This window comes from Protopterus annectens, chromosome 7.part0 (assembly GCF_019279795.1).
Source record: "Protopterus annectens isolate FY-2018-M chromosome 7.part0, PAN1.0, whole genome shotgun sequence".
NCBI classification, from domain to species: domain Eukaryota; kingdom Metazoa; phylum Chordata; order Ceratodontiformes; family Protopteridae; genus Protopterus; species Protopterus annectens.
Window position 1 is genome coordinate 742876893 of NC_056739.1, and position 25296 is coordinate 742902188.

General features: G+C 44.7%; 1 protein-coding gene across 1 annotated transcript in view; it reads left to right on the forward strand.

The window, feature by feature from the left end:
- The window catches only part of STAG3 (stromal antigen 3), a 4836058-nt gene that overhangs the window by 2401506 nt on the left and 2409256 nt on the right, over window positions 1-25296 (forward strand). The window contains exon 16 of the mRNA XM_044077272.1: window positions 9345-9448. Within this exon, the coding sequence (XP_043933207.1) occupies window positions 9345-9448 (104 nt within the window). The remainder of the gene's footprint in view (window positions 1-9344; window positions 9449-25296) is intronic.

The window sequence follows — 25296 nt, forward strand, 5'->3', positions numbered from 1 at the left end:
TTGCAATCAGGGGAAAAGGAGGAAAAGCATACAGGAGACCCGGGGGCCAATCGTGCACCAGTGCGTCCCTGGGGACTTCCCCTGGAGGGGGTAATAGGGCAAAGTAGCTCCTGCATTTGGCGTTCATTGGAGACGCAAACAGATCGCAGGCAGGCTGGCCCCACTTGCGAAAAATCATGTTCGCAATTGATTGTTTGAGGGACCACTCGTGAGGCAACAGTATTGCTCTGCTCAGCCTGTCGGCTATGACGTTGGATGACCCCGGGATGTGCGCTGCGATCAGAAAGCGACCCGTGGACTCCGCCCATTGCCAAATTCTCATGGCCTCTCTGCATAGTTGATAAGACCTGGTTCCCCCTTGCTTGTTTATGTACCAGACTACAGACATGTTGTCTGTCTGAACTGCAATAGTCCCTAGAGGAAGAAGGGGAGCAAAGTGTTGCAACGCTAAAAACACTGCCCTCAACTCCAGAACATTGATGTGCAGATTGTACTCCAGATTGGTCCATTCGCCTTGGACTGTCTGTCCCTGAAAGATGCCCCCCCACCCTATCAGGGAAGCGTCCGTGGTTATCGTCGCTGACGGTGTGGGTAGCACAAATGGTCTTCCGCTGGAAAGGTTGCAAGTCTGAAGCCACCAAGTTAGGTGTGATTTGCATGTGTTTGTTATCAGAATTTCATGTGTCAGAGGTAGCTGTTGGAATGACCATTGTGCAAACAGCAGCCATTGTAGAACCCTCATGTGCAGTCTTCCCAATGGTATCGCAATGAGAGAAGCTGCCATGAGACCCAAGACCTTTAGAACCAGCTTTGCCGGGGATTTTTTGGATGACAGAAGGAGAGAAATGTTGTTTTGAAGTGCGACTATCCTTTCTGTAGGAAGCCTTAGAACCAAATGATGCGTATCTAATTCCGCTCCTATGAATAAGATATGCTGTGATGGCTGTAGTAAAGATTTTTCGAAATTTACGGAAATTCCGAGGTGAATACAAAGTTGTAGGGTGTAATCCCTGGCCTGTATCAGTTGACGCCTGGTGGTGGCAGACAGGAGCCAGTCGTCCAGATACGGAAACACCTGGAATCCTAGGCGCCTCAGATGAGACGCTACCACTGCCATGCATTTGGTGAAAACCCTGGGGGCCGAGGTCAGACCAAAGGGCAGGGCCCGAAACTGGTAGTGACTGGCTCCCAGCCGGAAGCGCAAATGATCCCTGGACGCCCTGGCCATTTTGATGTGGTAGTAAGCGTCCTTCAGATCTATAGAGCACATCCAGTCGTCCTTCTGTAGGAATGGAAGGATCGATTGAAGCATGACCATTCGGAACTTTTCCTTCTTGACAAAGGTGTTGAGGTTGCTTAGGTCCAGAATCGGCCTCCAGTCCCCTGTCTTCTTTGGAACTAAAAAGAACCTTGAGTAAGTCCCGAATCCTATTTGGTCCGCTGGGACTGGTTGGATGACTCTTTTTTTCTAGCAGCTTTGAAATTTCTATAGCTGCTGGGTCTCGCAGATGGGGCGGTGCATCTGGGAGTTTTTTCTTCGGAATGGGGGTGGATAGGAATGGTATTTTGTAACCTCTGGTAACAACGCTTTTTACCCAGTTGTCTGTAGTAAAGTTTTGCCAGGCCTGAGGGTATAAAGCTAATCGACCCCCGACTGCCTCCAGAGCAGGACAGTCGGGCCTCCTCTCAGGAGTGCTGGAATGGTTTACCAGGGGGGGTATCCCTGTCACCTTGGTTTTGCGGACCCCCTCTGCCGCCAGGGCGGCGTCTTCCACCTCTGCCCCCTCCTCTGCCTCTAGAGGGGGCATCACCCTGTGTGCCTGGGAAAGATCCTCTGGGTTTTCGAAACCACATTTTCCCACCACGTTGCCCTTTGGGGTACGGTCTGGAAGGGGTGGAAAAACGGACTCCGACAGCAGACAGAGTCTTTCCCTCCTGTTCACACCGGGGTAAGGGTCTCCTTTACTTTAGGGCCAAAAAGTGTGGCACCATCAAATGGGGCGTTAGTAAAGGAAGACTTGAAGGCTTCCGCAAATGAACATAAGCGCATCCAGGATTGCCTACGAAGAGCAATCGCTGAAGCCGCTGCCCTACTCGATCCTTCGGCTGCGTATGATATCAGCCTCATGGATGAGTTAACAATGGATGTAAGGGTATTTAGATGTGCCGAAACTTTCTCTGACACCGCAGCATCTGTAGTACCCTGGAGGGTATCTCCCAACTCTTTGACTAGATCCCTCTGTAAGCGTGTAAAATGAGTCAAATAGTTCAGGGACCGCATAGAAAAAGCCGCTGAACTAAAAATGCGCTTCCCGTGATCTGTCCATAGTCCTAGAATCTCTGTTAGGCGGATGGACAGATGAGGAAGATTCCGACATCTCCTTTTTCGTGGCCGCTGCCACCACCATGGCGTCCACTGGAACTCCTTTAGTGAGGTAAGCCTTGTCTTGGGGTGCAGTGATGTACTTATTAGGCTTCCTAGGGACCGGTTCCCCCGTGTCAGGTGTCTCCCACGCCCTTCGAGCAATCAACTCCATTAACTCATCGAAGGGCGGAGTGACCCAGGAGGAGGAAGGGCGAGCACCAAATGCCTTCAGCAAGACTGACTCATCCTCAGAAGGGGGGAGGGACTGCCAATCACCTCTCTGCTTCAGGATCTCCAAGATGTCAGAAAAGGAGACATCTTCTGAAGGTGACTTTGGGGACCCTTCTGACTCATCCAAGTCAGTATCGGATGTTAAAGATTCTTGTGGAGAATCTAAGTGTCTCCTCTTACACAATCTTTTCCTAGGGACCTCTTCGGGGAGCATCCAAGAAGCCTCCGAGGAAGAGGGGCACCCTCCAGGGGTGGCTGAGACACCGGTGCTCGACGCTTGGATGTGGCCGTTGGTGCAGAGGAAGACAACGGTCCTTTATGGGGAGGAGAGGCTGCTTCTACTGATGTGGTTGTCTGGGTAGACAACACCTTCCTCATGAGATCGAAGGCCCCCGGGTCCCGAGTCGAGGAATCTCCCGGTTCCGAAGAAATGGGAAGAATCCCCGAGACAGGCACCGAAGGCATCGACCCCGAGGACGGAGCCGAATCGATCCGCGCCGAGGCCCCGAGAGGAAGAGTCAGAACCGAAACGTCGGTTCGACTCTCAGCCCCGGAACCAAGAACAGATCGTCGGCTCCGAGACTCCGGTACCGGATCCGACGGAGTCGAGGTGAAAGGAGCAGACCGAGAAAAGGACGGTTCTGGCTCAGAGGGCTCCACCATCAGTATATCAACCTCTTCCGGCTCCAAAGACTGGACAGGTCTCGGAGGAGGAAGGGATGGAGATAATGGAAGGCCTTCAAGTTTCGACACCAACTGGGTGGAAACCGAGATCAGTTTGGATAGGGCCGAATGTTCCAATAACTTCTGCACCACACGGTCCACATCGATATCGGAGAGCTTAGAAGAACGGGTCGAAGGAACCGAAGACGGAGCCGACCTCAATAGTGTCGAGGGAGGGAGCTCCATCACCGGTTCCAAGACTCGAGGCTCGGAAACTGACAACAGTTGAACACTCGGCCCCGAAGTCTGTGGAACCGGTGATCTAACTTTAGTCGAAGAGCTCGGAGCCGATGACTTGGGCTCCGACGTCTTCGATTCCTTCGAGGACTTGGATGCCTGGTCAGAAGCATCCAGAGCCTCCTGAAAGGAAGGTTTCAATAAACCCCTGTCCATTAGCTTCCTGCGCCTATCTGTCATGACCCTCCCACTGAAAGAATGACAAATAGAGCAGTCTTCTTGCAGATGGAGAGGGCCAAGACAGTAGACACAGGAGCTATGATTGTCAGTTACTGACATTTTTTGCCCACATTGGCAACGCTTGAACCCTGATTTGGCCTTTTCAGACATGTCAAACTAAGTAGAAAAATAGTCAAATCCAGAAAAAAGTCAAGTCCGGTAAAATTGTCAAATCCAGTAGTGAAAGTCAATCCGGTTGTCAAATCCAACAAGGGGTGGTAGGCCCCGAAGAGAAACTGTGATTAAGTTTAATAACTTAACGGTACCGAGATTCCCTTATACCTTACCACACTCACACAAATATTACTAAACAGCTTATAACTAAGTACCAAGAAAAAATACAAGAAAAAAATTCTTAAATCTCATCTCAGGTGCTCGAGCTCGACCCAGTGATGCGAACGCTGCAGCGGCAAACTAGATCTGAGGTAAAGGCAGAGGGGGATTGTGGGTATTAGGTGATCTCGAGCTTCTTCTCGATGCAGAGCTTGCAAGCGGCCGACACGGAGCCGAGGATCGGCTCCGAACCCATGTGTAAGAACAAAGGCGAGATTGAACACTCTCACATCATCCATCTTCTTTCGGAGGGGGTGCCCTCTCACCTAGTGGACCAGACTTTATTTCCTGCTATGTTCTAGTACATTCCAGACTTGGGGGTCATAGAGCCTATTCTCTGCTGTATTCTGGTACATGCTAGATTTGGGGGTCATAGAGTCCATCCCTCACTCAGAGAGAATAAAAGGTATCTACTCCAGAATTTTCCAGGTCCCAAAAAAAGAGTGGTCGTGGAGACTTGTGTTGGAACTATTCTTTCTGAATACTTTTGTCAGGATCTCCAGGTTCAAGATGCTCATTGTGCAGACAGTGCTTCCTCTTCTGCTACTCCACTGCTTTATGGGTTACCCTGAACTTAATGGATGTGTTTTATCACATCTCCATTGCTCTTCACCTCAGGAGATATCTGAGATTTCTTATGTCTGGTTCTCACTATTCCATTCTCTGCATTGTCGTTTGTGTTCTCCTCTGCACCTTGAGTGTTTGCCAAATGCCTTTCTCTGGTAGAGGCTCACTGCTGGACTGTAAGCATTCCCATTTTCCTTACTTTGACAACTTGCGGATCTGTGCAGAGTCTGTATCCAGGTGTTTGAATTAGCTAGAGAAGGTCTTGAGCTTACTGTCCCAGGTATGGTTCAAGTTGAACCTTCGGAAGTCGTGCCTGACTTTCCTCACTAAGACTTTTCCAGTCTTCCAGGGTGCTTAGTCAACACTGACAAAAGAATGGCCTACCAGATAAGGATTCAGAAATTCTAAGGAGGAATGTCACCACAGTAAGAAAATTCCTAAAAATTGTAGTGGCGTCCCCTGATTCTCGTGATACCAGTGGCCCGTCTCCACATGAGGAAAACTCGATATTTTTTATGAAATTGTTGGACCTAGCACCTACATTTCCTGGAATCTCAGTTGCTGTTGCTGGCCTTCATCAAATGAAAGTTAGTGGAGGAGAGCATAATTTAGTATCAATCCAGGACTTCCATTCTTCCCAGTTGTTCTACTGCAGTCTGTCCAAACAGATTTATCTGACTTCCCTCTGGGAGCCTTTTCAGTGGGAATGCACATGCAGGATACTTGGCTCAAGGATGCATTGAAGCACATCAATATCAAAGAGATGATGGCGGTAATCCATGCCTTGAAAGTCCTTCACCACCTATGGACTCTGGGTCCTTCTCTTTTGGTTATGAATACTACCGCACTAATTTAGTACCTCAACAGACAAGAGAGTACAAAGGCATACCATTTGTGCAGGTTGGCAGAAATGGCCTGGGAGCTGACTTTACAGATTTCTCTGAGTGTTCAGTCGTCAAACATTCTGTCAGAACAAAATGTCATGCAGGCAGACTAAGCAGATCCTAAGCAAGCCCACATGAGTGGCAGCTCAAGGCAATGGTGTTCCATGATCTAGTCCAGATGTGGGGAATGCCTCAAATTGGTCTCAAAAAAGACAGCTGGAGAAGTTCTATTGTAGACAGCCTTGCAGCCGTACTTGGAGGACACACCTATTCTTGTTCCCTTGGACAGGAATGTTTATGTATGCATTTCCTTACTTTCTAGTTATTCACAAGGTACTCCTGAAGATTCAGAAGGAAATGCCAAAGGTCATTGTGGTAATTCCCTATTGGCCCAGGGAGTCTTAGTTCTCCCTTCAAATGGTATTAGCCAAGGGCAATTACCACATACTTCCTCACAGCTCGGATTTACTCAGTCTCAGTGAGCTGAGTGCACCCTAATTTGGAGCAACTACAACTGAAAGCCTGGTTAATTTGATCTTGACTCTGTTTAGGTAGTTTCATGAGGATGTTGCAGCAGGTGTTAAAGGAGGCCAGAAACTCTGCTACTAGAAAGTCTTGTGTTTTCAAATGGTTGCGGTTTTCTAAGTGATGTCTAAAAGGGAACGGAGAGGGAGCCTTGAGGTTAGCATTCCTCTGGTCTTGAAAGATCTGAGAGCTACTTCAGAATGTCTTATTGTATGCATCCATTAAAGCGCATATAGTGCCTTTTCTACTTGTCTGCCAATGGATCCCCCTTCTTCTCTTTTGTTAAAACAGTTCATGAAAGCAGTATTACATATGAGAACCCCTTGCAAGCAAATTCCTCATTTGTTGGCTCTCAAGTCTATCCTGGAAAAACTGACCTTACCACATTTCTGTCACTCAGGCTCATCTGGAGCTCTTAACATGGAAAACTGTTTTGCTTATTGTTGTGATATCTGCTAGACGATGCTGTGAGCTGTAAGCTGTCTTGGTGGAACAACCTTACCTTGTTTTCCAGAAGGATGGGGTTTTGTTATGGACTAAGCCCTCTTGCATGGCAAAAGTGGTCTCAGAATTCACTCTGTCAGTCTTGTCAACCTCCCTGTGTTCTTCCCAGAACCCAAGAATAGGGGAGAGAGAGTATTTCATACCTTGGATGTGTAACAGCAGCTCAGGTACTACTTCAACAGAACAAAACCCTTTTGGCCTTTTTGAAGGCTTTTTATTTCATACATAGTGGCAAAGAATGGTGAACTTGTCTCTAAGCAAACCATTGCACATTGGTTGTTCTCTGTTGTTTTTTTTTATTGTACCACCATACAAGGAGACTCCAGGCAAGGTTAACGTACATGCTACCAGAGCCTTTTCCTATTTGGTGATGTATTGGAAAGGAATAGACTCAAAGTATTCTAGAGGCAGCAACTTGGTCCTGTATCCATCACAACCTTATGACGCACTACAAGCTGGATGCCATTTGTAGATCTAGAGCAGACTTTTCTAGAACCATTCTCCAGGGACTTGTAGACTCTTATTGTTCCTCCTTCCAGATCCGAGTAAACTTTGTGCATCTAACTGAATGCTAGTAAGGCAGTGTCAGTTGAACATAGTAGAATATCTACTTATCTACAACAGTAGATGTTCTTGGAACACACTGCCTTTTCTGGATGTGCGTTGTTTGGTGTTTGAGTTCAAAAGGAAAAAAGCCAAACTAGCGAAGTCAGGAAGCAAATTTCACTGCACTGAAGAAGGGTTGTTCTAACCTGAAAGCTTTGCGTGCTTTTACCTTTGTGACTTTGTTGGAGATTAAATTTGCGTCCTGACTTCGCTAGTTTGACTTTTTTCCTTTTGGATTTTATTGCTTTTGCTGTTAACCAGTGTTTGCTTGATCCTGCCTTCTTTTTTTGGTGTTTGAGTTGCCATTAAATGTTGTTCCATGGTCTTTATTGTTGTGTGCACTTGTTTTTTGGTTTGGAGCAATAGGTGTTCACGAAGCTTGCATTTCCATCTTTTCCTCCTGATGGACCCTATCAAAAGGGAGAGGATCCTGTCTGTCTGTATAAGGCAGTCCTTGTACTGTCAAGTGATTGGTCCCTCACACCCAGTCATAGGCAGTGGGAGGGACCCTGAGCTTTAGTAAACTGCTAAAGGGGTGTATCTGGGCACTACTACCCAAATGCCAGTAAGGTAGTGCATTCTACAAACATCTAATGTTAGGGGTATGTGGGACTTGTGCTACTCTTTCTTCTCTAACAGCTGGCCACAGTGCATTTTATCGTTCTTCTTTCTGTGCAGGCACAACTTAATATTGTATCACTGTTAATCAGCAACTTAATATCATAACACTAAATGTATACCATTAACTTTAACTAGAGTAAATGCTCATATTACTAGCTTTAACTGTAATGCAGAATCATACATACTCCTACCTTGCTTTTAAGAGGATCGAACAACATGTACTGGTAAAGTGTGTGCATCTTTCAAGTAGATGGAGTCCATTTCTGAACTTGGGTTGCTAGTGGTGCAGGTCACACTGCCTCTGCTCTGTCAGGCTGGCTTAGAAATACTGTTGTAAAGAATACATTAATAAAGTGATTCAGATAGGGTTGCCGACTGTCCAGAGTTAAGGGACACTCTCTCTGACATTGAAGAAACAATATGTTTGATTGCGCACAGTAATATTGTACAATCATCTCCTTTAGGGGTAGTTAAACACACCCTGCTATTCTGCATGCAGTTTGCTTTCATGTACGTCCAGAATTCTTGATATAAAAAGTTGGCAACCCCAGATTCAAAGGAAGAAGAAAATGTGATTACTGGTGTTTGGAAAAGATGATGGGGTAAGTTTATAGAAATGACAACAGTTATGGATTGATAAAAGGTTGTGATCCTTTTAAAGTAAAATAATGTGAATTTTAAGTACTTAAGATAATTTAATAAAAAAAAATGGAGCTCCTACATTTTTCTGTAAATGACATTACTTAGATGACTTAAAAATATGATGACAAATGTGGCAAAGGAGACCTTGGCTTTTGACTTCATCCAAAGAAATGCTCATAAGTTGTGCAAGCCTCCTAAACATACTCTGTGTCAATTTTAGTACATTAATGGAGATACCTGCTGTGAAAAGAGAACATAGCCAAAAATGGATACCTTCTGATCCATTGATCGTGTATTTCACTCTGATTTACCCCTACCTTCTCAGCCAGTTGGTGTCCATGCAGTGCCCTTGTGTTGTTTCATCTGTGCTGGGACTCATTCCCATCGGACTCAAACAAGTCTTTATTCTTTTTCTCCATAGCACTGTAACCTTGTATTTACCTTACACTGTGTTCCACACATGTGCTGCTACCCTATATCTTTTGTATTGCACCCCAGTCTCTCTCCCTCCCCTCTCCTGTGCCCCCCTACCCCCACTCCACCCTCCTCAGGTATCCATGTCAAAAGCTTTGCTGCACAGGCAGTTCAAAATTTCTTATTGAACCTTGTCTACAACTTAATTGAAATGTGACTTTATAAAAGTTATGCCAGAAGCTATTCCGTTTGTTTATTGAAACGAAAAAGAAATCTTTAATGAAATCTATTGTGTTACTGGACTGATCATAGCATTAAAAGATTTGCATCGCAAAAAGCTTTCAAATTTAGTTTAGGAGCTGAAATTTTAACAAATGGTAGTGAAATCCACTAAATATAAAAAACATGGCTGATTGCATTTTTATATGATTTAGTAACATCTGTATATTGAGATTTCTGTTTTCTCTGCCCAGGGCTTACTGACAAAGATGAAGCTGCACTGATTGAAATCATGGTCTGCAGCATGAAACAGGCTGTTGAAGTTCATCCACCCATTGGTCGAGCTGTAGGAAAGAAGGTATAAAGGAACATTTTTTCTAAAATGCCAGAAATTCTAGCACTGAATTGCTTCTGTAAAGTCTCTTATTTTTGTGGTTGCCATCCCTGTAAGGGACTACAAGTGAACCTGCTGATGCAGAATTTCCATTTCTTCTTACGGTATTGATAACCTGATAAGACAGATTCACGATAGCTGATTATGTTGGAATGTTTGCTCAGTGGAAGCTAAGCCAGCATTTATGAAAGTTCTGTCATTCTCGAAGGAGAGTTTTTTTTTTTTTTGGCCTTTGCATAGAAGCTGGGCCATTTACTTTTCATCATTTGTGCTCTTCATACTCTTACTCCAACTGCCAGACCAGGTCATGATTCCCCTATTAGGTCAGCAGATACAGTGTTAAAAGGGCACACCATTGTCATGGGTGGGTGGTAATACTGGGTCGTCTTGAAATGTTATTGCACTAGTTAATGAGGAGGATTCTCTTGCTGTGCTATAATACTAGGATGGCAGCATATGTATAGCCGTGCTACTTTGGTTGCGGTGCCGAATATATTCTTGTGTCCCTTAATCTGTTGTCAGTCTTCATTTTATCCTTGACATATGGGTTTAGTTCCAATATCGGAACAGACTCTGCCATTACTACAGCTCGCGCAGGCCAAAAATTCTCGAACTTCACCCTTATCCATAATCCCCCTCACCCAGTTACCTCAGATCTCATTTGTCGCTTTTCCGGACAGATGCATTCACCTTTGCTCTTGAGCTGACTTCGTTTTATTAATATTTCCTGTTAAAATTTTCTTAAAAATATCTTCTTTCCTCATTTCTACTTTTCTGTACATTAGTCTACCTTTATTACCATTGTTGATCCTTTCCCATAATTAAGTTCCCCCTATTTTTATTTATTTATTTATTTTTGAGTATTCTGTTCTGCTTTCTCTGTACACTTCGGTGAACATGAAGCTATCATTGTTGATAGTCCCCTTTCTCTTTTCTGTCCTTTTTCTCTTTCCTAAAAAAAAGATTTTTCTAGTATCCTGATATGATTTATTCCTTTCTAGTTACATAGAAGTGTGTGACCCCTTTGGATCCTGGAACCGATTCAGCCTTTAGCCCCTTAACTACTCCTCCTCTGACCTCTGAGGTTTTAGAGATGCTAGCTCCAAGTCATCCAGTGCCAACTGCATCAGTTCTGGAGGTCTCTCTTCCTTCGGAACTGGTTATTACCCAAAGTTCTTTGGCTCTGTCAGATCCGGAGACCTCCCAGAGCTGTATCTGTCCTGTCAGGTTCAACTCCAGTTGTTTCCAAGCCATCCCTGCATCCTTCAGCCCTGGCATGTATTTCGGGGGCTGTCTCATTGGAGCGGAGAGTGACCACAGTTCCAAGGCAGTCCCGGGCTCCCTTCTCTCTTTGGGGGGAATCTGCCTTCGAGCCAATGGAGTGGGCTTTGTCTATGGTGGTCAGTCAGTCCCTTCCTCCTCAGAGCATTTTCCATCCTCACTCTGCCTTATTCAACCTATCTCTCCACTGGGGCAGTGAGTAGCAAATCTGCAGCTTCCATAGATTCAGATTCTGGCCTCCTCTTCTACCTCCCCAGATTATCCCCTTCAGGATGTTCCTGAGAAGAAAAAGTGCAAGAAGAAACATTAAAATCTGAAGTAGTTAACTTAATTTGGTCTTCAACCTGTGGAATACTGGATCCGTATCGGATCCGAGCCAGCAATTTGACTAGCATCTGCTCCAAGCTCCTCCCCTTACCCAAATACATCTCCACTACCTTCCAACCCCCAGATCTCGTTTGCCGTGGCTTGCCTGAAGCATTGTGATCTCCTGAGCTCTGAGTTAATGAGTGGGTTTTTGCTTTTTAAGCAACTTTTTTCTAAAAATTTTCAGTGTAGTTGTTTAGTGTAGGTTCCCTCTCGTCCTCCCCTCGCTGGTGCGTTTTGTGTTAGAAAGTTTCCGAAGTAGTTTTAGTGTTAGTTTGTTAGTCTGCATTGCTTTCCCTCCCCCCTCAGTGTTTTGTGTGCCTTGAGTGTGTGGTGAGTGGTTTGTGAGTGGCAAATATGTTTTTTCTTCTCCTCTTTCCTTCTCTGGAGTGGTTTCTTATATAGTCATTGCTGACCCCAAGCCTGTATTTAAAAGGTGCACTGAATGTGGCCATAAATTGTCTACTGGGGATGTCCACACTCTGTGTGATGTGCTTGGGCGTTGACCACTTGAGTACAGATTGCACTATCTGTGCGGGTTTTAACCCACATGCTATTAAGGGCAGGAAGGCTAAGTTGACCCTCAAAGGCCTTCTTTCCACTTCTGAGGCGGCTGCCTCATCCACGACTTCGGTCACAGTGGCTGCTGTTGCCACCTCTCCTTCCTCTCTTGCCCTTGCTTCTCCTCCCTCCCAGGCTGAGACTCAACCTTCCACTTCTAAGCCTGTGGAAGTGGAGTGGAAAAGGGGCAGAGAGAAGGAGAGAGAGCACAAGGACAGGCACTCTTCTAAGCCAGAGAAATGCAAGAGGTCTCTGGACTTTCCATCAACTCCCGCCAAAAGTCAGCATATGATCCGTGACTCCCCTCGGCTCCAATCTCTGAGATTTTCCTCTCAGCCGGAGGAGACACTTTCTCCATCTAGGGCCCTGGTTGCTCGACCTGCAAGGTCGGAGTCTGTGGCCTCGTCGAGGTCCACACAGAGCTTATCGGAAGTTGACATGAGGTTCATTCATACTCAGATGGGGGTCTTGCCAGCCCCCTCTCTCTCTCTGGAGGGGGGGAGCTCGCTTCCTTTTTTTACACTGATTTCTTCTTCTCCATTCCGTCCACCAAGTTCGGAGGACTCTGATCTGAGGATGGCCTTAGTCAGGGGGTCGACACCGACAGTACCTGCTTCCTCGATGCCGACAGCTGCCTGGAGCATGTCTGATCCGACCAGTTAGGATCTGAGCTGCTCTCCGAGGCGGAGCTTGGGTGTCTGACTCGAGGGGGTGGAACTTTTTTCATCGGCTCTGGCTTTTTCGGGCTAAGCTCCCTCCCTCGGAGCTCCATCCACTGCGAGCCCGGCTCTTATTCTCATGTTGGATCTGGGGAGACCGGCTTCCTTATTGGTCCCCCAAAAAGTTCGCTGTCCCTCGGCATTCGATGTGGTAGAAAGGGTTCTCTCCGCGAGATCGAGACCTTTGACTATCCCCTTGGACTCTGCCCCGACCCCCTCGGCTCTATGATTCCCATCATTTTACCAGAGGGACAGCCCATGCTCGAGGAGCTCCACCGGAGATGTGCCTCGTAAGCATACATGTAAGAGGAGGCACTTGGACTCCCCAGAGTCCCACACCGAGGACACTGATTTGAATGATGGAGAAGGTTCCCCCAGGTTCCCCCAGGTCACCTCCCGAGGATGTCTCCTTTGGAGACATCATGGAAATCCTTCACCAACGGAGGGGTTGGTTCACCCCCAAACCTTCTTCTGACGAGTCTGTGTTCCTGGAGGCTTTCAGCATAGGCCCATCTATTTCCTGGGTGTCCGCTCCCACAGATCCCCTGGTGGACCTGGTCACATCACAGGCTGTAAGGAGCCAGACACCGTGAAACCCATCCCTAAATGTCCTGATAAGATCTTATGTCCACCATCAGATAGGCTAGTGTGGAACAAGGGCTCCCCCGTAGATGCTATGGTGGTAGCAGCAGCCACAAAAAGGAACTACCCAGGAGAGTTTCTCGGTTCATCCTGACAGAGAGTCGCGGATGATGGCCCGCTTAGGGAAGCGGGTCTATGCATCATCAACCTTTTTATTAGGGCGCTGAACTACCTGGCCCACGTCATGAGACTCCAGCATGATCTGGACAAGGAACTAGCTGAGTCTCTCCCTAAGTCCATGTCACAGGAGGACAGGGACTCATTCTCCTTGAGGATAGCCACTTTGAAAGCAGTCTCCAAGATGTCCGTGTAACTCCTCTCACATGCTACTGAAGGGGCGGCTTGGTCCGGCGTGTCCATGAGGCGCATCGCCTGGCTCAGACTGTCGGTTTTCAGAACCTTTCATGGCGTCCTTTGCCAATGCCCCATGTGACAGCTCTACTCTTTTTGGTAAGACCGTCAAAGCGACTTTAGTCCAGAGTGAGAAGGACGGGAAGACACGGTCTGCCATTGGAATCCGCTTCTGGAAACCTCAAAGACCCTTTTCCCTGAATCAGAGAGGGCAAAAGAAGATGTGGTTCTGGAAGTTACAGTATTCCTGGGAGACTCGAGGCTCTTCTTCCTCTCGGAGCGGGACAGAATGGACACCGGCCCAGAGGCAGAGGGCGTCCGAGGAATTTTGGGTCTCTAGTACCTTTCTCGGACAGCAACCCTGAGGGGTTGCTCGACTGCTCTACTCTGGAGGCAGTCGGGGGACGATTGTGATTGCACCTGGCGCCATGGGAGTCCATAACATCAGACCGCTGGGTGCTTCAGATTATATCCCGAGGATACTGTATCCCCTTTGTGGTTCCTCCCAAACCTCCAAAACACCTCCCGGACATACCACCCACACAAAGGGAGACAGCAGCACAGGAAATTTCCAAGCTGCTAGAAAAACGAGCCATCGAACCCGTCCCCCCAGATCAGTCCGGATTGGGCGTCTACTCCGGGTTCCTTTTGGTGCCAAAGAAAACGGGGGACGTAAGGCCCATTTTGGACCTATCTACCCTGACCCTGTCAGTTGCCAAAGAAATATTCTGGATGGTTAAACTACAGTCCATCGTGCCGTACCTGCAAGAGAGCGACTGGATTTGCTCGTTATACCTCCAGGATGCCTACTATCAGATAAAGATGCATTGAAGCTCGAGGAGGTTACTTTGCTTCCGGCTAGGAGTCAGTCATTACCTATTTCGAGCCCTACCCTTTGGTCTCACCACAGCCCCCAGGGTGTTCAACAAGTGATAGCGGTAGTAGCAGCTCACCTGAGGCTTCAGGGGATTCAGGTCTATCCATCTGTATATATACAGGTAATATGGGTGCTTTACTTGCAAACAAGATCTGGGGATATTCCATATGCATCATGCCATGGGAGGTAGCCTCAAGCAAGTTGAACCTCTCGAGCTTTTGTTTTAGGCCAAGTCGGAACCGATGTTCGGTTCCAAACCTAACCATCAAGAATAAAGGCGAGATGGACAACAAACATAGAACGTTATGGTGAGTTCATAACTTATTAATGCAACAGACTTGTGAAAAACAGTATATAGACTGAGAAACTTTGATCTGTTTGGAACAAGAAGCATCTGAGGAAGTGCGGAAATATAAACAACAAAACTCAGAGATTTTTCAAATGTATTAAAAAAAAAGAAATAACATGGGAAAGAGAAAGAGATTTTGATGTGGTGCAATATTTCTGCAAAGGCAAAACCCAAATTAATCAATATAAAGAAGGCAGCCCCAAAGATATTCAAAGAAAAATAAAGGCAAAAGCATCCAGATATGGAAAATTTCACAATAAAAAAAAAATATCACAAGAAGGAATGTAAAAAAGAAGTTTAATGAAGTAGAAGTTAAAAAAATGGAAGCTGAAGTTATGGAGTGCCTAAAAAGTGAATGATTTGATGTTTAAGGTCTAACACAGGTTACATCACAACATGATAGAAATTCTCAAAGTAAGCAGAAACAGGAAGATCAGGAGACGGCTGAAGAAGAAATATGCACATGGGAAAGAAAAAAAAAGATTTAATATGGTGCAATAGCTATGCAAAGGAGAAAGCAAAGTAGAAAAGGAGATTAGTAATGGAGAAGTTAAAGAAGTAGAAACTGAGGGTATGGCATACCAGCGAAGTGAAAGATTCAGTGTAGAAAATCTAATTCTGAAAGCACCACAACAGGATAGAGCAGTGGACATCCAAATTAAGGAGAAACCAGTGGAATAGGAAGCAATTGGTCAGGTGCCATATGAAGATATTTTGGAGCCTTCCACAGGAAACCAATATAAATGTTTACTTGAAGCTGGACAGCAAGGGGAGGAACAGGAAACTGTGACACAGTCAGTGTTGAGGAGTGGTAGGGCCAGTGAGTTCCCATTATGACAGAGCAATGGATGGCACAGGATGAAATTGAAGAGAATGTGCCACAGGAAGATGCTGCAGAACGTTGTATAGAATGCTTGCAGGAAATGGAAAACAAAAAATGTGTCCTCAGTTTAGAGGAAAATGAGCTAAGAGATGAGTAGCTTAATTTGCAGATAGACATATTAAGATCAATGAAAGAAGTAGGCTGCAGAAGGTCAATAAAACAAAAAAAATGAACACAGTCATTAGGACTGTCCATAGGTGACCCATGCAATATAACAGAAGTAAGCAGGATGTATTACTGTGCAGCTAAGATAATAACCAATAAAGTTCTACCACAAGAACACAGGGTGGTGAGGGAAAGGAATGGGAAAAATCAGATACCATCATGGATGTATCGAAAACTGTAAAGCAGTTAAGACAGTAAGTGTCACTGTTAGAACTGAGTATAGAAGAGGGAACAGAGCAACAAAAGTACTCAAAGATAGACGTGATAAAAGTATTAGAACAGATCAGGATCTGTCATGCACTATTGCAAATAAACTAAAGATTTCAGCACAGGCAGAAAAACGTAGAAGATATGCAGATAAATATAAAGGAAAAGTATAACATAATCAATTTATTGATGACCCAGAAAAGTTTTATAGAGAATTGAGAAACAAGGTAAAAGTAATATTAAGACCACCAAAAAAAGAAGAAATACATATGAAGATCCTGTGGAACATAACAAAGATGCTAAATGGATAGAAGTAAAACAAAGAATAATTTATTTAATTTATTTAACATTTGTTTACTGGGAAAGTCCGACTTGGAACAAAGCCAATTTTCAGCGGAAGCCCAGGAGAAACATTCATGATGCATGTCTTTGTATTGTGGGAGGAAACCGGAGTACCCGGCAGAAACCCACACGAATGCAGGGAGGACATACAGACTTTGCACAGAAGGCACCCCAGCTGAGAATCAAACTGGAGAACCTCTTGCTGTGAGGCGATAATGCTACCTCTGTGCCGTCTAAAAAGAGTATAAATATAAAGCCATCCATAAGAAGTTTAAAGGGACAGGATATGAAATGGCATGAAGCAACAGCCAGAGAGATTGAAACAAAGTTAAGAAAAGTTTCTGATTGGAAAACCCCAGGCTCAAATGCAGTACCTAACTTATGGTTAAAAGTATTAACATGTTTGCATAAAGGTGTAGCCATGAGTAAGAACTATTTATATGTGCACCCCAAACAGATACTAATCTGGCTAACAACAGGAAAAACAATGCTTCTACGCAAGAGTGAACCTTCAAGCTACCCTAAAAATGATACACCAATAATTTACCTTCTGATGATGTATAAACTATATACTGGAATTGATGCCAACAGAGTTTATAGTCATTTAGAAGAAAACTTAATTATGGCAATAGAACAAAAGAGCGATAAAAGAAAGTTGTATGGAACAAAGGATCATTTGTTAAAGTCATAATGGAGAACTGTAAAAGGGGAAGAATCTAAGTATGGCATGGGTTGACTATAAAAAAGCATTTGACAGTATCCCACATTCATGGATAAAAGTGTTTAAAAATTTATAAGGTAACACCCTACACTGATAGACTACATTACAATGACCATGAAACAGTGGCAGGCCATTTTGCAATTAAGCCATGATAACGGGCAAATTATTTTCCCAGGGATAAAAATTCAGAGGGGGGATATTTCAGGGTAACTGTTTGTCACCGCTGCTATTCTTTCTTGCCCTTAACCTATTAAGCTGTCTACTTAATAGTCTGTAATTTGGACAACAAAATGTAAAGACTTCTCATCTTTTCTTTGTCAATGATTTAAAACTGTATAGTTCATCAGATGAGGAGCTGAAAGCACAACTGCAAGTTGTCAAAATGTTTTCAGATATAAGAATGTCACTTGGTCTTGATAAATGTGCAAAGCAACCTTTAAAGCAGGAAAACTGCAGCACCAAGAAAACAGTTTGGGACAAGAATTTGATAAAATAACTTGAGCAAGAGGGAGTGTATAAATATTTGGAAATTGATGAAGGATCAACAATAAAATATGAACAAATGTGAATAAAACTTAGGAATACTTTAGTAGACTTAAATTAATCCTGAAAACAGCGTTGATATCTAGGAACATAATTCATGCTATAAACCAATTTGCTTTCTGTCCTAACTTACAGTTTTGGAGTGACTGGCACCAGAACTTGTTGGATAGATTAGACAGGAAAGCAAGAAGGATGCTTCTTGCTGGCCAGATAATTTATAAAAATCAGGGCCTACCAAGATATATATTCCCCGTCCCGGAGGAGGGAATGGGACTCCTTGAAATTGATTACATGTACAGATCTGCAGTCATGGGACTGCACATATATCTGCTGACCTTACAAGACCCAAACTTAGTGAAAGTTTTGAAAAATGAGAAGAATAAATTTAAAATGACCGGCATCAAGCAGGAATGGAAATCAAACCAAAAGTAGATAAAAATCAGGCAGCAACTGAATGTGCCAAAAAACAAAAAAAAAAAGAATATAAGGTAAAGGACCAGATGAGAAGGCAAGAAATGTGGAAAATGCATAAATATAATTGCAAGTATAGAAAACTTCTGGAAGAACCTCATGTTCAGGATTGAATGCAGGAAATGTTAAGGAGAGGAGAATTCAAATCAAGAGATGAAAGGTTAATATTGGCACCCCAAGATAGTGGGCTATGTACACATTTACAAAGTCCATTGACATGTGGGAGAAACAGACAAATGTAGGTTTTGTAAAACAGAATTGGAAACAGTTGCACACAACTTTGCTAGTTGTGGCATACCATTGCTGGTACTTCTTTTGTTTACCTTCAGGTATTCTAATTGCCATTGCTGGTATTCTTCTGTAATTTATTTCCTTTATTAAAAAAAAAAAAAAAAAAAATTGTCTGTCTTCTTTTTCCTGTGTCGCGCAACTTTAGCGATGGCTGTTGTCATTTGATTAAAAATAACTGCCCAAAAGCAAACTTCACCTGCTAAGCCTAGTAAAGGCACTTCAGGTTTAAAAAGTTGTCAAAAATGTGAAGGCAAGATGCCAGATTCTGATAACCACTCTCTGTGTATATTGCCTGGGAAGAATACACTTACAAGAGGACTGTTCAATATGTCATGGGTTCTCCACTCGAACCCTGACTGAAAGGAAAAATACATTGATTCTGGAAGGACTCCTTAAATCTACCTTCGAAGAGACCTTATCTGAGCCTAGACCTGAGACTAGCACTTCCTCTTCATCTTCCTCTGCTTCGAGGAAAAGGGCTTCTTCGGTTCCAAGACCTTTAGAACTGACAAATTGCCAAAATCATCCACGGTACCCAAGAGCTCCTTTGCACCAGAGGACTCCTAGACATCAGAAACAACTCCTGCTTTGGCACTGACAGATTCCTCAGTACCAAAGCTAGCTCAACTACCAAGAACGCAATATTCACCATCCATCGACCCATTCAAGGATGTGCCACCTAGTCCCTTCTTGAAAGGTAGACCTTTGAGATCTCTTTCTCTATCTTCCATCCGATCTACTAAGAGCCTGTCTGAGGCCAACATATTGTGACTGGTAGACCAGCTCCTTTAGACTAGGGGATTACGCTCGGTTCCTAGCCATGCTGGCCTTGAAACAAGCCTAGCTAACCCCCCCCCATATCCTCTTCAACTCCAATCGAGACCTTGTAGCCCTCTGTTCTGACGCCTCCAGCATCGACTGCTTCGGTACCGGTAGCTTCTTTGTCTCTGGTTCTGAGAGTTGTCTTGAGTTCCTCCAAACCATCGGCACTGGAGGTCTCCCGGGGTCGTGATTCTGTAGTCGGGTTCAAGGTAGTTGCATTGATTTCCTTTCATTCAGAACCGTCCATGTCACTTGGCACCTCAACCTTTGTAAGATCGACCCGGGCTTCTGTTCCAGAGGCTGCCTCCTCGGTGCGGGATGTGACCAAGGTTCTGGGCTCCCATCCCTCTATGGGGCCAGGGTGTCGGCCTTTAGAATAATGGAGAAGGCAATCCCCAAGAGACCTGACTGGATATTAGCACCTAAAGATGAACCACATTGGACTAAAGGGATTCCTGTCAACACCATGGTGATAGCGGCTGCCACCAGAAAGGAACTTGCTGAAGAGAGTCATACTATCCATCCCCCTAACAAGGAGTCTGGGACGTTGGATAGATTTGGGAAGGATGTTGTTTATGCTTCAGTGACCTTTGCTGTAAGGTCCTTGAATTATATGACACACGCTACCAGATTACAGAGAGATTTGATTTAGGAACTTTCAAATACTCTCTTAGGGGCAGTGGCTAAAGAGGTCCGTGACAAAATTTCCTCACAGCTTGCAAACCTAGATGTTATCTCCAACTCGTCCATGAGGCTCATTGCTCATGCAGCCAAAGGGACAACCAGGGCAGCGGGTTTAGGTATAGCCATCAGAAGGCACGGTTGGATGCTCTTGTACAACTTTGCAGAGCCATTCAAAGTGTTATTTGCAATGCTCCTTTTGATGGATCCACCCTTTTTGGCCCAAAGATTAAAGACACCTAGACAGAAGTGAGAAGGATGGTAAGACTCTATCTGCCGTAGGCATACGTTTCTCCACTCCTCAGAGGTCTTATTCTCGGAACCAAAAAAGTGAGAGACTGTGGTTTAGAAAATCCGAAGGGCCTTTCCAAGACTCACGCGATAAAGACTTCCCCTGGGGCAGACGAGGAAGCAATGAAAAATGCCACCCTAGAGGCAGAAATGGATTGCAGAATCAGGGGTCCAGAGAATCCTTCTCTGGAACTTCCTATCAGCATCCCTGAAAGGGTACCGATTGCCCTCCTCTGGAGACGGAGCGATTATCCCTGTACCTACCTGCCTGCCTGGCAGTTAATAACTTAGGAGAAATGGGTGCAGGGAATAATACCCAGAGGTTACCACATTCCACTATATGCAAGTCCCAAACCCCAGAAAAAACTCCCAGATGTTCCACCTAATCAAAGGGAAGCAGCAGTCTTAGAAATTCAAAAAACGCTCAAAAAAAAGAGTCATCCAGGTCGTCCCACCAGACCAAACAGGATCCAGGGTTTACTCAAGATTCTTTTTAGTGCCCAATAAACAGGGGATTGAAGACGCATTTTGGATCTCAGGCAGTTCAGAAAACCAAATTCCGGATGGTCTGTGTGCAATCCATACTTCCTTTTTTTGGAAAAAGGCAACTGGATGTGCTCTATGTACCTCAAAGATGATTATTACCACATAAAAATGGAAAAAAGCTCCAGGAGGTTTCTACGCTTTTGTCTAGGAGCCACTCATTTGCAGTTCAGAGCACTGCTCTTTGGTCTCACCACAGCCCCCAGAGTGTTTTCACAAATACAAGGCAGGGGTTGCAGCTCACCTCAGACTGCAAGGTTTTCGAGTCTTTCCGTATCTTGACGACTGCCTCCAAACCGCTACCACCAGGTGTCTTTTAGAACAGGCACGAGATTACATCATAAATGTTTGCACATCTCTAGACATAACAATAAATTTCGAAAATTCCAACCTTCATCTTTCTCAGCAACTGGATTTCATTGGTGCTCATTTAGAATACTGTCTCAGGGATTGTTTCTCTCCCTCCAGAAAGACTACAGTGCATCAGAGTCAGACAAATTCTCCAGAACAACAGGGTTCCAGCGAAACTTCTCATTCAAGCCTTAGACTTTATGGCTGTTTCAAGTCACTCTGGTCCCTCTAGTGAGGTTTCATATGTGAATACTGCAGTGGTTACTAGCGCCCCAATGGTCTGATACATCAACCAATGTCTCATCTAGTCCTGATTACCAAGCATTGCAAACAGGATCTCAAATGGTGGCTTCACTCTGGCCAGATTCTCATGGGCTGGCCATTCATTCTGCCTCAGCCCCAGGCCATAGTGATCACGGATGCTTCCCAGATAGGATGGGGGGCATTATCTGGGAAAGGCAGTCCAAAGCACATAGTCCCAATTGGAGGCCAGTTTGCACATTAATGTTCTGGACATGAGGGCAGTGCTGTCAGCATTGCAAGCATTCCAAGATGCCCTTCCTCTAGGGACAGTAGCATTTCAGACAGACAACATATCAGTAGTCTAGTATTAGTATATCAACAAACAAGGGGGACCCAAATCTTACCCACTATTTCGGGAAGCACTCAGAATTTGGCAATTGCTTCCAACCACTTTCTGATAGCAATGCACATTTCGGGAAGTTCCAACATGATAACGGACAAATTGTGCAAGACTATTCTCATGCCTCACGAGAGATCTCCGAATCTTGTAGTGGCAAACAAGATTTTTCGTCATTGGGGCCAACCTTGCTGCGACCTCTCTGCCTCTCCCCTGAACAACAATGCAGAAGTTACTTCACCCTAATCCCCCCTCTGGGGGTGTCACCCAGAGATGCTCTTCTCCATGATTGGTCTCCCAGTCTGTTGTATGCTTTTCTTTCCCTGACTCCTCTCATATCACAATTCCAAAAGAAAGCCAAAAGGATGGAGAATTCAGTAACCCTCATTGCCCCCTTCTGGCCTCGACAAGTTTGGTTTCCCTTCCTTTGCCCTCATCTGGTATGGAAACCATGGATTTTGGACCCAGTTCAGATCTGCTAACTCACCCAGTGGGCATAGTTCATCCGAATCTCAAGCTCACTGCGTGGCTTCTCCAATTCCCATGATTCCTTTCCTTTCTTGCCCTGTCCAACGTATTATTATTGCTCATCACAAACTTTCTACTAGAAAACTGTATCGAGGCAAATGGGAAAAATTTTCTAGATGGGCCTTGAATAAAGGACTGGACCCTTATGCCAGTCCCATTCGTGAAGTTCTGGATTTTCTAAACACACCTTTCCAATCTGGTTCCTCTGCATCTATGATAAAAGTTCATCTGGCAGTGACTTCAAATTTCCATTCAGGCAGGAATGACTCTCCTCTAATGTGTCAGAAGCTTCGTAAAGCTTTCTTGAAGGGGCTCTTGCTGCTAAAATCCCCATTTAAAGAACCAGCTCCCCCATGGGATCTAACTATAGTTCTTCAAGCTCTTACTAAGACCCCGTTTGAACCATCAGCATCTTCTGATTTGAAGTACTTATCCTGGACGACATTTCTTTTGGTGGCTATTACTTCTGCAAGAAGGGTTTGAGTTGCAGGCCCTATGGTGCAAATCACCCTACTTAATTTTTCATAAAGATAGAGTTGCACTCAGAACAAATCCATCCTTTTTACCAAAACTAGTCTCCGAAACCAACATTAATCAGTCACTACAATTACCAGTCTTTTTCCCTAAATTTTCTAACAAAGGGGAATATGCCTTTCACTTACTAGATGTGCACAGACAACTACGTTTCACATTACTAAGGAATTTAGAAAATCAGATCACTTATTTGTAGCATTCTCTTCCCTCCGTATTGGTAATCCAGTGGCAAAGGTTACTTTAGCTAAATGGCTCAGAGACTGCATCACTTTCATCTGTCGCTCTCAAGGACTTCAACTTCCCAAGCCAGTTCAAGTCCATTCAACAAGAGCTGTGGCGACAGTAGCAGTTTTTAATGCCAGAGCTTTTCTAGACGACATCTGTGCAGCAGCCACATGGTCCTCTCATCATACCTTTATTACTCCTTACAAATTAGATCACGTCTTGAGGGGTCAGGCATCCTTTGGCTCTGTGGTCCTTTGGCATATTCTTCTGTGAGACCTCCCAAGGCTAAAGTAGCTAGGGATTCTATTCCACTTTCAAAGATTTGGTGAAGATTAACATCATCAGATAAAGAAGTTATGTCTTACCATAACGTTCCATCTGTGTTGTTGATCTTCAATCCTTGACATCCCCACCCTCCTTCCCCCATCCTGAGACTGTTAAATCGGATTAGCCCTAAGATAGTTTCTCATTAAGGGCTCATATATGGCCTCGTTCTCTATACTGTCTATAGTGAACCATATGTTTTTTCTTTGTACTATTTATTTGGCAAACTCTATCTGAGGTAATCTCTGTGAGGAGCATTATGGGTAGCTTGAGAATTTGGAGATCACAAGCTGGAAGATATGGCCGAGTCGGTTCCGAGGTTCAGAACCGAACCCATTGTCAAGGATTGATGAAGATCAACAACACAGATGGAAAGTTATGGTAGACATAACTTCTTTTTTACCCCCGGTCTAGCCCATGTTTGCCCTATGGACAGAGGCCGTCAATAAAACTAACTAATGCCCCCATCTACAGTCCTTGCTGCCTGCTAACTCCAAGGGCAGACACAAGAGCATAAATATAAAAGAGATGCTTGCCCTGATCAAGAGATTTAACTCTTGAGTCATCTTTGGTCCCCAGGACGACTTCAGGTTGTTACAAACAATACCACAGTCCTGTGATATATCAGTAAGTAGTGGGAGGAACCGGGTCATGTTTCCTGTGCAGACTAGACATGTTAGCTTGGGAGATGCAGCTTTACAATTAGTCTCTAGTCTCAATATTCAGGCATCCTACAGTGTGTCAGGGCAAAACTGTGGCAGGCAGGCAAGCTGAGAAGGAGAAGCGCAGACTCAAATGAATGGAAACTGGATCAGTAACGTCTTCCAAGATTTGATCCATGTGTGGGACATTCTTCAAGTAGACCTGTTTGCCTCGTCTGAACAATTATCCTGCAGAATTCTGCTCCACGTCTCAATGCAAGAAGGCCTGGTAGACAAATATTTTTTTTCCATTGGACAGGAATGTTTCTGTATGCCTTTCTATCCTTCACAGTGACATCCAGGATTCTTCTGAAGAATGAGGAGGAATCCCCCAAGATCATTGTGATGACTCCCTTGTGGCCCCATCAGCAGTGTTTCTCCCTTCTTATGGAAATGGCTGGGGCAATTACCACATACTTCCTCACAGAATGGATCTACTTACTCAAGGTCAGGGGTGTTGGATATACCTAGACCACAATCAACTTCATCTGATTACCTGTATGATAGATTTATAAACTGTTACTATGTTAACGACCCAAGGGACCTTTCCAAGTCTAGCCAAGTTTTCCCAAAAGAAGAATAATATCTTGTATCCAAGTAGGACATTGAGGGCCAGGCATTTATAAGCTACCTCTGTACATAAGGGACATGGGTGCCAAGCCTGGTTTAAATATCCTGTTCCCTGTCCACTTCTCCAGGTTGTGCTTAAACTAGGTAATAGATGAACTGAGCTTCACATGGACTGGAAGCCTGCTGCATAGGAGGGACAGTCTCTGGGACACAGCTGTCTCTCCAGCATATTATGTTTTTCACAGACAAAATGTAAGTCCTTAGACCTTGTATTGCTGGTACTCTTTGACTTAAGAATATGTAGGAGATTCATAAGTGTGGGGTTTGCGGATGCCTTGTAAGCCATGCATGCATCACCTCTCAGCAATCTATATAGATGACTTAGTGGAGTGAAATGGCTTTAAGACGCTCTGCATAAGGCAGGTTTGTTACACCTTGTATTCTTTGTATAAGGAACCTTTGAGGTTGCTCTAGTTGCTGCAAATGCCTGGTCATGTTGTACATACCAAAAGGAACATGAAGGGTGAAGTACTGTGGGATAATGACCTCTTTGGACCTACATGCCATGCCCTTACTTATAAGTTGCTCACGGTGCAGTGGCAGCATTTTCACCTCACAGCAAGAGGTTCCCCGGTTCGATTCTTGGCTGGGGTTCTTTCTGTGTGGAGTCTGCATGTCCTCCCTGCGTTCATGTCTGTTTCCTCCCACATTACAAAGACGTGTCTGGAGCATTTCTCCCTGGGCCTCCACTGAAAATTGGCTTTGTTCCAAGTTGGACTTTCCCGGTTATCAAAATGTTAAAATAAATAAAACATTTCCTCACCATTGTGGCC